The following is a 14,647-nucleotide window of genomic DNA, read 5'->3' on the forward strand; positions in this document are numbered from 1 at the left end:
TACAGGCCGATCTCGAATCTACCTTTTCTGTCAAGGATACTAGAAAAGGCAGTATCTTCACAACTATGTTCCTTTTTATAAAGAAATGATATCTGCAAGGATTTTCAATCAGGATTTAGACCGTACCATAGTACTGAGACAGCTCTCATTAGTCACAAATGATTTGCTCTTATCATCGTGGTTGTATCTCTCTGTTAGTGTTACTTGATCTTAGAGCTGCATTTGACACTATCGACCACAACATTCTTTTAAATAGACTCGAAAATGATGTTGGCATTAGTGGAATTGCATTAGCATGGTTTAAATCATACTTATCTGACCATTATCAGTTTGTAGCAGTAAATGAAGAGATGTCTTATCGATCACAAGTTCAGTATCGCGTACCGCAAGGCTCAGTACTAGGACCGATGCTGTTCACTCTGTACATGCTACCCTTGGGAGATATCATTAGGAAGCATGACATTAGTTTTCACTGTTATGCTGATGATATGCAGCTCTATATTTCTTCACACCCTGACAAAACTTACCAATTCATAAAATTAACGGAATGCATAGCTGATATAAAAAAACTGGATGACTAGCAACTTTCTACTACTTAATTTTGAAAAAACAGAGATTCTATTTATTGGACAAAAAACTTCCTCACGTAATAACCTAGAATACTGTCTAACACTTGATGGCTGCTCTATCAAGTCTTCGTCATCGGTTAGGAACCTGGGTGTGCTCTTTGATACCAATCTTTCATTTGAAAGTCACGTGTCTAGTATCTGTAAAACCGCATTTTTTCATCTTAAAAATATATATAAATTACGTCATATGCTCCCAATGAAAAATGCAGAGCAATTAGTTAATGCGTTCATGACATCAAGGCTAGATTATTGTAATGGGTGGTTGCACTGCACACTTAATAAACAAACTACAGCTGGTCCAAAACACAGCAGCTAGAGTTCTTACTAAAACCAGGAAGTATGACCATATTAGCCCGGTTCTGTCAACACTGCATTGGCTCCCTATTAATCATTGTATACAGTACATTTTAAAATATTGCTGATCACTTACAAAGCATTAAATGGTTTAGCGAGCTCTTAACGCATTATAGTCCTTCACGTCTATTGCAATCTCAAAATTCCGGCCAGTTGATAATACCTAGAATATCAAAATCAACTGCTGGCGGTAGATCCTTCTCCTATTTAGCACCAAAACCTTGGAACAATCTTCCTAACATTGTCCGGGAAGCAGACACACTCTGTCAGTTCAAATCTAGACTAAAAACACATCTCTTTGGCCTAGCACCTAGCTAACACATTATAGACTTCTATAATTCAATGTTAGGCTGCATAGATTAGGTCAGCCGGAACCGGGAACACTTCCCATAAATCCTGATGTACTTGTTACATCATAAGAAGGATGGCGTCTACGCTAATATTAGTCTCTCTGTTTGTCCGAGGTTTACCACAGTCCGCCGGATCCAGACCGTATCCAGATCTGATGAAGGACCTGCGCCTGGACACGATGACAACGCAGTCCTGAAGTGTCAATCAGTCTCTCCCCTGTGACGGCCTCCTTCTCTTCCCTTTACCTCAGTACAGATAAAATGTTGTCGGGATAATTCTGGTTCACATGGCTACGCAGACGCGACAAAAAAATTCTGTATTATACATTTTTAAGGCCAGACAAGTAGTTTATTGAGGGTTGATTTGTAAAGAAGGACTACACGCCTGCGCACATACTGTATATTCAGACATGCATTCCTTTGGACTGAACACGTAATGCGCATGTGTGCGACGTCTGCGTTCGCAGGTTTGCGTTTTTGAGGTTTGCGCAGAGATAACGGATAATTATTTGCACCTTCGAACCTATTTCAGGGAGTGCATTCTCGAGACACCAGGCACTGTTTTGTGCGGATGGGCGGCCGGAGCGCGTTAAGGGTTTTCCTGTTAGAACGGTGTTGTGTTAGCACCCCCTAGGTTTATAACTAATGATCTTTGCAACGGAAGTAAATCAATCAATCAAAACTAACTTTAGCTGGACAATAAATTTATCCTAGAGCTGTTGTAAAGCCTAAACAATCTGTTACGTAAATCCATATTGTTAAAAGCGCTATATAAATGAAGGTGACTTGACTTGAAAAGGAAAGGATACCCTATTAAAGTATATGGTTTTATGTCTCAAGACATAATAAAAAATCATCTGGTCCTTGGCAGGTCTTAAAATTAGGTAAATACAACCTCAGATGAATGCGGTGTAATATATTTTACATTAGACCAATCACGTAGCGCTGAAAAAACAGCAGTTTCTCCATGACCTCCATATTACACTCATATTTATTTAACAAAAACTAGGCCAAAATGGAAAAGAAATGGGTGAAAAATTAAGTACACCCTTACTGCTTACATAGGAATTACCGTAATGTTCCAAAATATAAGACAAGGTTTTTTTCTTGGAAATACATCCTGAAAAATGGGGTCATTTTATATTCGGCGTCTAAACTTCTACATGTCAATAATACAGCCGCAACAATAGGGAGCACCAAATACGTGAAAAACCCCCAGGACTGTTAAACGCAGCGGAGTTAAACAACTCTCATTAAGCAGCCAAGAAATACGGTGTGTCAGATTGTAATATTAGAAGATGGCGAGCCCAAAAAGACAGCAGAACGCAGTGCTAAACGCGGCCACTTCAAAGAAACTGACAGGCAAGTGTGTCAGTACGTAGCTGAAAAAAGAAATGAGGGGTTGCCCATAACCACAGTCGTCATCCAGTAGAAGGCACTGGAAATCGCCAAAGAGCTGAACTTACCCACCAGCGAGGCCCATCATTTCTTATTTCAGCAACGTAGTCTTGTCTGTCAATATACTCAAAGCGTGTAATGGATTAGTGCTTGCCCTCCGACTTTAGGGAGAAACTGCTGTCTGAAATCTACTAAATGAGGACTTCAGTTTATTTTTATGGTATGCCATGAAGTGTTGAATGTGATTGTTGTTGGTACATTTTACCAGTATTCACCATACTTCAAATACAAAAATACAAAAATGTAATATGAAAAGCATGCAATATGAAAATTATTTTGAAATAAAGTATTTTCTTTAAAAAGACAAGATTTGGTCTTCAAAAAGTCTTTTTCCAAAAGGTTCATCTTGAAAACGGGGGTCTTCTTATATTCAGGGTCTTCTTATAGATTCTGAACATTACGGTATGAGTCTGGCGCTGCTAATCAAATGCCCGATTAATTGATCATCAGCAAGTGTGAGCACCTCTTAAAAAAAAGGAGATGTTTTTGATAGTTTGCTGGTCTGAAGCATTCAGGTGTGTGTTAACAATGCCAAGGAGGAAAGACATCAGCAATGATCTTAGAGAAGCAATTATTGCTGTCATCAATCTGAGAATGGCCATTTTCCAACAATTTTAAGTCTATTATTCCACGGTAAGGAAGCTTTACAAGTGGAAAACATTCAAGACAGTTGCCATTCTTCCCAGAAGTGGACGTCCCAGCAAATTCACCCCAAGATCAGCATATCAGCACAAACACCTCATACCAGCTGTCCACAACGCTGATGATTTTGGGCTTGTTTTGCAGCCACAGGACCTGCTGGGCACATTGCAGTCATTGAGTTGACCATGAACTCCTCTGTATATACCAAAGTATTCTAGAGTCAAGTGTGAGGCCATCTGTCTGACAGCTAAAGCTTGGCCAGCAAATCTACAATAGAATGGCTGAAAAAGAACAAAATCGAGTGTTGCAGTGGCCCAGTCAAAGTCCAGACCTCAACCCGACTGAAATGGTGTGCCGCGACCTTAAGAGAGCTGTGCATAAACAAATGCCCTCAAACCTCAATGAACTGAAGAAACGTTATAAAGAATAACCGGACAAAATTCCTCCAGAATGATGCAATAGACTGATACTGTTATACAGAAAATCATTCCTTCAACTTATTGCTGTTAAAAGTGGCTTAAACAACTGAATCACAGGGTGTACTTGGTTTGTCACCCATGGCTTTTCCATTTTGGCTTTATTTTTGTTAAATGAATAATGACACGGTGTAATATGTCATTTGTTGTTGTTCGTTTAAGACCTGCCAACGACCAGATGATTTTTATTATGTTCTGATACGTAAAACCATACATTTCCAAAGGCATATATATATATATATATATATATATATATATATATATATATATATATTATATATATATATATATATATATATATATATTATATATATTATTATTATTATTTTACCCTATTCAGGGTTGCATGTAACACGTAACAATTCAAAGAAATAAGAATCTACTAAAACACTTACAGACCTTCCAGGTGATGTTATGAATCAATTAATTGAGAGAAACACATCCTTCATATAACATGAATTCTTAAAACAGTGGACCATACAACACTAAGAGTGATTACTTGACAACATTCAGAGGTCTCTCACCGCTGTTTCGGGTCTTTCTGAAGCAGTCCTGAGAGCAATGATTTTGCCTCGGGCCCAAGTGTTCGAGGGAAACGGATCTCATCCATGAGGATTAATTCAAAGAGCTTCTCATGATCCTGGTTGTAGAAGGGCAACCGGCCGCACATCATCTCGTACATGACCACACCCAACCCCCACCAGTCCACCGCCCGGCCATAATCATTGTCCTCAAGAACCTGAAAAAAAAGCAGCAGAGAACCTGAGCCATAAACTTTGAATCTGACAATTTCAAAAGCGGGGCAAATGGGTCAAGATTTTGCTGGTTAGCATGGTAGTTGCCGTAATAACAGTAACATACTGTAAAGATTACATTAAAGAACTGTAAATTCACAACTGCTCTAGTTTTGCTGCTTTTACAGGTGTGCTGTATAATTTTACAGTATAATTGTAGTTTATGATTTACGGCAATCTTGTAAAATTTACAGGCTTACTGGCAACCAAAATTGGCAGTAAATTGCTGTAAATCTTACAGCAATTTGTTACAGTGTATATATTTTTATATTTATGTATTTGCATGCATTTATTGTGCAAATTTTCATTACAGTAAACTAGATGTTTTGACAGTGATTTTTGGAGGGCTCTTGAAAGCACAAAATGGCTGCCTCTGGGCTTGGCACTGTGCATGTACTGTACTGGTGCCATCAGCCAATCTGCCTTGTCATGAAATAATGTTCTCATAATTTAATTTTTATAGTGCTTTTCACAATACACAATAATTCAAAACAGATTTACAGAAATGTTTATAATATCTTAATGCCTAAGTGTCCACATTTAGCAGTTTTGAGCTGAGCGATGGGATAGTTTATATTTAAGGATGATATAAACAATCAAGCAGTTGAGTTGCTATGTATGTGATGTGCTGATTGATATCTGTGTGTGTCATCGTAGATTAACTTTTTGTGCTCATATTTGTTCAAATCTTCGAACTGATTTTTATAATACTGCTGAATCTCATGCTGCAGTAACACAGGGTTTGTGATGTGAATATATTAAATGGTACAACACAATTGTTAGAATAAAAATGAATCAGTGAATCAGTCTATTTCATGATGATTATAAACCATCAACAGGTAACCATCATCACCTGCTATTGTTTCATTTAGCTTTCTTTGATACTGCAAATGTGTTTGACAAACACACTGTCACAGCAGCCAAAAAAGACAAAAGCTATAATAAGAGTTAAGAGCACAACTAATGGAAACACTAATCACTGTTATGGTAACTTCAAATGAAACACATTAGAGTTAAACCCCTGTTAATTATCAATAAAACCTTTTGTAGATGTCTGACAGAAATAAAGTCAGTCTGGTTAGTAATAATAGAAGCTGGTAATGCTGTTTATGGAGTTGTTTAATCCTCTGCTGAGATCTTGAGAGATCTTCTTTTGATTTCATCTAAGGCTGTGGCTGAAGTCAGTTGTAGTTTTTGTGTTTCTGCTCATCTCTTTTTCTGTTCTCTTCTTTCCTTCAGTGATTTTGCTTGTTAACAGACTTATTAAGGCTGAAATGACTCCATATTTAATATACACAGATTTTGTAGCTCAGATAAGGTCCAAGGTGGTTTATTTATTTGCTCTTGGCTGACATGTGGCATTGCTATGGCATGCTTGTGGCCCAGATCTGACAAACAGGAGTGGACCACCCAAGGGCCGTCATTCCATGCTGCATGTGGGCCAGATCATCTTTCTGCATGTGCCAGATGTGGGCCGGATCTAGGATGTCACAGTGTTGCTATGTGGGTTATTGCTGTCATCAATCTGAGAAGGGTTATATTTCCAACAAGTCCATTATCCTACAGTAAGGAAGATTATTTACAAGTGGAAAACATTCAAGACAGTTGCCAATCTTCGCAGTCAGTGCCGCTGCTAGCAATTTTGGTGCCCTAAGCATAATTCCTTTATGATGCCCCCCACCCCGACCCCGAGAAAAAAAAACTTTGTTTTTGCCAGTTTAACTTTTTATTACCAAACATAAAACTCAGTACCAATAACACAATAGCAGCATCACAGTATAAGACTTAAGAACACTAAAAAGAGAAAGTAAAATCTTCACAGCTTTGCTGACTTTGTAAACATATGTAGAATAGCCAACACACACTACACATATGAAAGTGCAAACTTTTCTTCAGTAACAGAACAGCAAAATAAAAAAATAAAAAACTCAAAATAATCCAGACATGTTTTTTCCCAAATTCAATGTCACTTTGAATAAATTACATTTATTAGACAAAATATTCAAACAAAGAATCTCTTAAAATTATAAACATTTAAAACTGAAAGCATGGCAGCCAAGGAGTTCTCCCCCTTTATTCCTTATGTATCAATTATTTGATAAATATAATATAATATAATATAAAAGCATAATAGAATGAGGTGCAATAATGCACACAATTAAACAATATTGTTATATCATTCATAATGACATTTTATATTTTTTATATAGGCTATTTAACAGGAATTGTTAGCCTACCATGTGCACTGCACTGACTGCTAACATTAACTGTTACTGAGAAAGTATTAACCACCGTCACGTCAAAATAAACCTTAAACTACTGCTCAATATCTAAAGAAAGATAATAAAGAAAGTAACAGCTAGCTGACGTCAGTTAAATATGTATTGCTTTGTATTAGGTAATGTTTAACAGTAAAATCTCAATTTAGCTTGCACCGAAGTTATAAGTTATAATAACATAGTTTGCTAACATTAACGTCAGCAAGTTCGAGGCGCATTACGATTAACAGCAGCACATGCAGCACATTTCCCGTAGCCTATTTAAGAATGATTAAACATGGACTTGCCTGCAAGTGATGCACGGGCATCATCTCGCAGTTTCTTCTTCTTTCTTTTCTCAGATCCTAACTTCTGCTGTCTTTTAGGGGCCATTTCCAAAAAAGTTGCCTACTGTCTGTCTGTCAAACTTCTTCCGCGTTCGTCCTTCGCAAAGGCGCCCGCGCGAACAACCGGCACGGATCATCCAACGCGGGGGGGGCAGTACTTTCTAGACTAGAGCAATTAAATTATCTTGTTCCCCCTTTTTTGTTACATATACATGGCTAAAATGTGCCAAATAATATTTCTATAGGCTAATGAAATAATATCGGCATTATAATTTTTTTTTCATTAGGCTATTTTTGGTGCCCCCTCAGCACTTGGTGCCCTACGCACAGCGCGTGATGCGCGTGGTGGGAGCGGTGGCGCTGTTCGCAGTAGTGGACGTCCCAGAAAATTCACCCCAATGTCAGACCGTGCAATGCTCAGAGAAATCGCAAAACATCACAACTTCAAAATGTGGTTAGAAAAGCCGGAAAAATAATTAGCTCTTCCCTCAGGCAGAAGATATAGGGTACCAATCTATTGCTCGGCTTCACAGACAAGGCTTAAACTAGTCCCAGGCTAAAATGCATGTTTGAGCTGTTTTAACTGAAACAAAAACCGCGCAAAAAGAAGCACCATTCACAAAGGATGCCAGAGCGGATGGATGCGAGCGAACACACGCCGACCCAGTCCCCGCGTTCCTCGCTCTCTCACAGAGAAACTCCCTCACCGGTTCTGTTTACACAGGCGGACCAGCGCCCCTCTCTGCAAGCTGCAGGTCTCGTCTCTTTTGTGGCATCGGACGAGGAGGACGAGAAGGATGACAGCCTTTCCATCGCTGCATCCGAATGCGACGAGTCGGTGGGCTCCGTTTCAGGCCCTGGTCCGTCAACACAAGTCAGCACGAGAACGAGCATTGATGCAGAGCTTCTCCGCATGCTCACCAAGGCCGTTGAAAACCTCGGGCTCGAGTGGTCTTTGCCCGATGAGCCTTTGCTCGAGTGGTCTTCGCCAGACCTGGCCTGCGAGCCACAGAGTCGACAGCCCAGGCGATTGGACGAAGTATGGCCAGCTTGATGGTGCTTGAGCAGCAATTTGACTGACATGAAGGACGCAGATAGGGCCGCTTTTCTGGACTCCCCTATCTCCACCACCGGTCTGTTCGGCCCACCAGTCAAAGGGTTTGCGGAGCGCTACACTGAGGCTCAGAAAGCGCCGCAAGCTATGTGTCACTTTCTCCCGAAATGCTCCAGCTCTGCTTCGAGTCATCAAATGAAGGCGCCACCTCCTCAGCAGGTAAAATCAGCGCCTCCGGTCTCCCAGCCCCGCCCAGCGGCTGAAATCCGTCCTCTGCAAAGCGCCAGCAGTTCCCTGAGAGACGGGGACCCCGATCCAAGATTGTGTTGGACACACAAGCACTGTTCCCACAGTATTAACCTCTCCTCCAGCTCAAGCTGGAGAGGTATGAATGTAGTATGCCCACTATGAAGTATGCACCCCTACACATAAGCACTGCCACCACAGTACCAATTCTCCCCCCAGCTCGTGCGGGAGATGTAATAAATGTAGGTTGTGTGCCCACTATGAAGTATGCACCCCTACACATGAAAACTGTTCCCACAGTTTCAGTTCTCCCTCCAGCTCACGCTGGAAATGTGATGAAAGGTGTGCCCGCTGTAATGCACGCACGCCTGCACATAAGCGCTGATCGCAGAGCATTGCAAGACGGCTGGGTGGCCGGGTCCCTGTCACAGAGCGGCCCGTCCCCAGTTTTCATTCAACCCCTAACTATGCGGGCCAAGGCCTGGGAGGCCATCCCCGGTCTATCAGTATGGGTGTTGAACATAATAAAACGAGGCTACTCGCTACAGTTTGCTCGCATTCCCCTGTGCTTTCAAGCCGTGGTTGAAACGACAGTGAGAAGAGATGTGGCGCACATCCTTCGCACCAAAGTGAGTGGCCTTATAGACCTTATGTAGCCCCGCCCCTTTTCAGCGCTGCGCTCGTTGTCTTTTGACTTCCGGTTTTATTTTCACAGCGATCTTGTGTATTTATGAATGAACGGCTCGTTTTAAAATCTTCCCGGTCTACTGACATTTGTTAAGACATCTGGTTTAAACATTACAATCCTCATGATAACTTTCGTTAACTTTTGTTAACGTTATATTAAGTAAATCCACTTCAAAAGCTAATTACTCATGGACAGCAATGCCAGCGGATACAGAGCGACCGCAAAAACGGAAGTTCAAAGACAATATTCTAAAGATGGCGGCGCCCTTGTTTCTCTGGTGCATAAGGTCTATACAGTTGCTACTTCCTCGTTCTGAAAAAGGATGGTGGCCTCAGTATCGAGTATTGCGTAACCCGCCGTGCTACTGTGCTTTGATCAGGGGATCGCTTCAGTCAATTAAACCTGAATGGCCTGATTGGTTCGCGCGTCTGAGCCGCCTCGCCATAGGTTCGTGCAGTTGCCGCAACACAACCAATGACCGCGCTAGTCGCTTATCTGTGTATGCTGTGCAGCTGCACTGCGTTTTAAAAAATTGGCTTCAATATTCTCGAGAAAAAGAGTTTTCCCAAAGCGTAAGCTAGCCTTACGCAATACTAGTTCCCTCATCTCAGGGAACCAAGTTTACTTTAGTAACCGAGATGTTTTGTCTCATGATGAACACCAGTTATGTTTTGGCATGTTTATAAAAGTTACTTAAATGCCTAATTTTAAAGCCTAATCCTTGCTTAATTTAAGCCTTGTCTGTGACACCAGGCCTTTAATTCCACTGTCAATTAAATTATTGAATGATAAGGAATGATCTGTATGTGTGTGGGTGAGGGTAAATGGGTAATGTGTTTGGTAGTGTGTCATGTCTTATAGGTATAATGTAATAAACTGTTGTGTGTTGACCTGCTTTCTTGATTGCCCAATACAAATTTCTTCAAGGGAGACAATAAAGGATAAAACTAACTAAAAACTGTACATTTTGTCCAAATTTAATTTCATTGTGTTCAGTCCACTTAAATATATGCAAAACTAAAGTTTACTTAATCCATTTGTGTTTGGATTACATGAATGATTTTTGTTTAATTAACTGAAACTGGGTGGTGGATTGTTAGTTCCCGGCATGCTTTGCATATGCAAAGATCAGGAGAGTAAATGTTGAAATGAAGTGTTATTTTATGTGTTTTTGAGTGAAGTGAGAGACTTGTTATTGTTTAATGTTCAGTTATGGTAAATTGACATTGTAAAGAGTTTCGGTTATGTTGAAGTATTTGGATGAATATTTGAATGCTACCAATCCCGATGTGAATTCTGACTTGTGATGCACTGTTCGTTCGTTGGCCAGAGGAGAACTGGCCCCCAACTGAGCCTGGGTTCTCCCAAGGTTTTTTTCTCAATTCTGTCTCCTGATGGAGTTTGGGTTCCTTGTCACTCTGGCTCGCTTAGTTCGGGACACTTAATAGTCAACATTATTATTGATCTGACTGTACTGACAGTTTTGAATGAGAACTGAACTGAGCTGGATGATGACATCACTGTTTTCTCCAGAACTGCTTTATAGATGAAATGAACTAAATTAACAATTTGTGATATTTACAACAGAATGGAATCAACTCTGAATTGACTTCAGTTGAACAACAGCCGAAATGCATAATTGTTCCTGTTTATCACTGTAAAGCTGCTTTGAAACAATCTGTATTTTATAAAGCGCTATATAAATAAAGGTGACTTGACTTTGACTTTTTATGGTTATTGTTGTGCTGAAGAGTAGAGCTTGTGGTTAGGTTGTGGATGGCTGCATGTGCTGAGATAACAGAAGGAAGATACTCAAAAATCACAGACTCTACTCAATGTATCTGAATTTATATAACTAAAAACGTACTCGGTTACTAACGTAACCTCAGTTCTCTCTAGAGAGGGAACGAGTACTGCGTAAGAACTTATGCTTGGGGGAAAGTCTCTTTCCGCGAGATACTGAAGCCAAAAATTATCCTTAATTTTTATATAATGCAAAACGCATTGCAGCAGCATACAGACATAGGCGAGGCAGCTCGCGCGCCTATTGGCTGCCCTGGGTCAACTGCAGCAGCCTATCGAGAAGGCCCTCTTGACGCCTTGACCAATGGGGGTGCTTCGCGCCCATTTGCATAGCGTCCCGCCGAAATAGGCGTGGCCTAGGGCTATAAATATAGCATCGAGAGGCTGGTTCACTGGTTTTCATCGCCGGAGCGAACCAGAGCGAACTGCAGGCACGGCAAGGATACGCAGTACTCGTTCCCTCTCTAGAGAGAACCGAGGTTACGTTAGTAACCGGGTACGTTCTCTTACGAGAGGTTCTCTCGTACTGCGTAAGAACTTACGCTTGGGGAACACAATGTAAAACGCCGTGCGTGCTGAGATCCAATACCAAAGTCCCAAGGGCATGTGCCCGGGGCCCATATGGTACATGATCATCAGGGACTCACAGAGAGCCCAGGAAGAGAGGCTAAAGCATCATTCCTGAATAAGTAGCATCCCCCCAGGGTGCTTTAAGATAATAGTGTTCCACACAGTCAGGGCGAAATTTGGCCTGATCTGATGAAAATTATGGGTCTTACAATTACCCTCAGGGCTGCATAATCGATCCGTGAGCATTGCTCAGCAACTCACAGTATTCTGAGCCGACATCGGGGCAGATAGTACTGGCTTATTAGACCGACAGCAGTTTAGCCTGCAAAGCGGGAACTTCCAGGTTATAAAACCTGATAAATGTAGACGGGGAGGCCCAGCCTGCCGCCATACAGATATCATGTAAAGAAATCCCACTAGACCAAGCCCACGAAGAGGCCATGCCTCTTGTGGAGTGCGCTCTGACACCTAACGGGCATTGTAGGCCCTTAGAGGTGTATGCCAGCGCTATGGCATCCACTATCCACCTGGATAGGGTCTGTTTCGTCACAGCTAGCCCTTTAGAGCGCCCGTAGAACGAAACAAATAGCTGCTCTGTCTGTCTGAAAACAGACGAGCGAGACACATAAGCTCTTAATGCCCTGACCGGGCAGAGCAAAGCGGCGTCCTTCTCCTCGTCAGGGACCGATAAGGCCGACAGGGAAATGACCTGGGACCTGAAGGGTGTGTTGAGTGATTTAGGAACATACCCGTGTCTCGGTTTGAGCCTGACAACAGAGTCATTTGGCCCAAACTCCATACATGTCGCGCTTACTGAAAGCGCTTGCAAGTCCCCCACACGCTTTACTGAAGCGAGAGCCAAAAGAAACGCTGTCTTGAAGGACAAGTGTGTGATATCCACAGATTGGATTGGCTCAAATGGGGCACCTTTCATGGCCTCCAAGACCGTGGAGAGGTCCCATATGGGAACTGAAGGAGGTCTGGGAGGGTTTAACCTCTTCGCTCCTTTTAGGAAGCGAATGACCAGATCGTTCTTCCCAAGTGACTGGCCTAGCGTTGGTTTAGCAAACGCCACTATAGCTGCCACATAAACCTTGAGCGTGGAAGGGGTTCTGCCCTTTTCCAGAAGCTCTTGTAGGAAGGAAAGAACGTCCGTCACCCCACAGTCCTGGGGCGACGCGCCACGGGCTGTGCACCAGCTAGAAAACACAGACCATTTTGAGGAATAGAGCCGTCTCGTAGAGGGCGCTCTAGCCTGCGTGATCGTGTTTAGCACTCCCGTAGGGAGGTGAGCGGGTACCCATTGATGGCCCATACGTGTAGGGCCCAAAGCTCCGGGCGAGGATGCCAAATCGAGCCCTTGGCCTGGGTGAGGAGGTCTCTAGCTGCATCAGAACTGGGAACCAAACCTGTTTTTTCCAGAACGGAGCTACTAGTAGCACCGAGCATCCACTTTCCCTGATCCGCTCTATTACCTGAGGTATGAGCGTAATGGGGTTAAAGGCATAGAGCGGGCAGCAGGGCCATACGTGAGCCAGCGCGTCCCTGCTCTTGGAGAAGTATATCTCAGTGAGCGTTTTCTTGAGACGCAAACAGGTCTACTTCCGCTTTGCCGAACTTCTTCCACAGCAATTGGACTGTCTGTGGATGTAGGGACCATTCTCTTGCCGGAACATTGTTCCTGGACAGTCTGTCTGGTCCAAGATTCAAGTGGCCGGGCACATGGGCTGCTCTCAGAGAGCGCAAATTGTGCTGGGCCCAGACCAGGAGGTGTTCCGTCAGCCTGTGAAGGGTTCGGGATCTGACACCTCCCTGGTGATTTATAAAGGCCACCACCGCCATGTTGTCCGAACGGACTAAAACGTGGTGTCCTACTATCTGGGGATAGAAGCGCCTGAGCGCTTTGTCGACTGCCATCATTTCCAGGCAATTTATGTGTAGAAGCTTTTCCCGTTCTGACCATAGGCCAAAGAACGGTCTGCCCTCGAGCAGCGCTCCCCATCCCGAGGTGGAGGCGTCCGTGGACACCACCTTCACACTCGAGGAAGTCCCCAGGCTTACTCCTGACCGGTACCAGTCGGTCGCTGTCCAAGGTTTCAGAGCTGAAACGCATTTCTGATCGACCTTGAGGCGAACACGACCGGAAGTCCACGCTCGGCGCGGCACACGCGCTTGTAGCCAGAACTGTAGTGGGCGCATCCGAAGGAGGCCCAGCTGAAGCACTGGCGATGCTGCGGCCATGAGGCCCAGCATCCTTTGAAACTGTTTGAGCGGGACCATAGCGCCGCAGCGGAAGCTTTCCGTCATGCGCTGAACGGCCAGTCTGCGCTGTGGCGATAACTGAGCTGTCATAGACAGCGAGTTCAGGTCTGTGCCCAGAAAGGATATTTCCTGACTGGGAGACAGCGAGCTCTTCGCCCAATTGACTGTGAGACCTAATTTCTCGAGGTGCTCGAGCAAAACGGTCATGTGTTCTATGAGCTCTGTACGAGACTGAGCCAGAACTAGCCAATCGTCCAAGTAGTTCAAAACTCGCATCCCCCGAATTTTCAGGGGAGCGAGGGCCGCGTCGATGCACTTCGTGAACGTACGGGGTGCTAAAGACAGGCCGAACGGTAGGACTGTATAATGATATGCCTGGCCCTCGAAGGCAAATCTCAAAAATCGCCTGTGACGTGACGCTATTTGTATCTGGAAATACGCGTCTTTCAGATCTATCGACGCAAACCAGTCCCCCTGGCGAATTTGCGAAAGGATTTGTCTGGTCGTGATCATTCTGAAAGGGCGCTTCGAGAGCGCTCTGTTCAGCCGTCTTAGATCTAAAATGGGTCTGAGACCCCCGTCTTTTTTCGGTACCAGGAAATATCTGCTGTACAGGCCCCCTTCGCTCTGAGCTTGAGATAGGGGTTCTATGGCCCCTTTGCTCAATAGTTTCGCTATTTCGGCTCGAAGTAGATGAGCTACTTCCTTCTTTACCG

At 43.2% G+C, this 14,647-nt stretch overlaps 1 protein-coding gene across 4 annotated transcripts in view; it reads right to left on the reverse strand.

Annotated features, from left to right (window-relative positions):
- Positions 1–14,647, reverse strand: part of LOC311304723 (RAC-alpha serine/threonine-protein kinase) — a 66,699-nt gene that overhangs the window by 22,698 nt on the left and 29,354 nt on the right. For all 4 annotated transcript variants that reach the window (XM_084431934.1, XM_084431933.1, XM_084431931.1 and 1 more), the window contains exon 11: positions 4,434–4,648. In XM_084431934.1, coding sequence (XP_084288060.1) covers positions 4,434–4,648 — 215 coding nt within the window. The remainder of the gene's footprint in view (positions 1–4,433; positions 4,649–14,647) is intronic.

This window comes from Rutilus rutilus (genome assembly GCF_951802725.1).
Source record: "Rutilus rutilus genome assembly, chromosome: 15".
In the NCBI taxonomy this organism is placed as follows: domain Eukaryota; kingdom Metazoa; phylum Chordata; class Actinopteri; order Cypriniformes; family Leuciscidae; genus Rutilus; species Rutilus rutilus.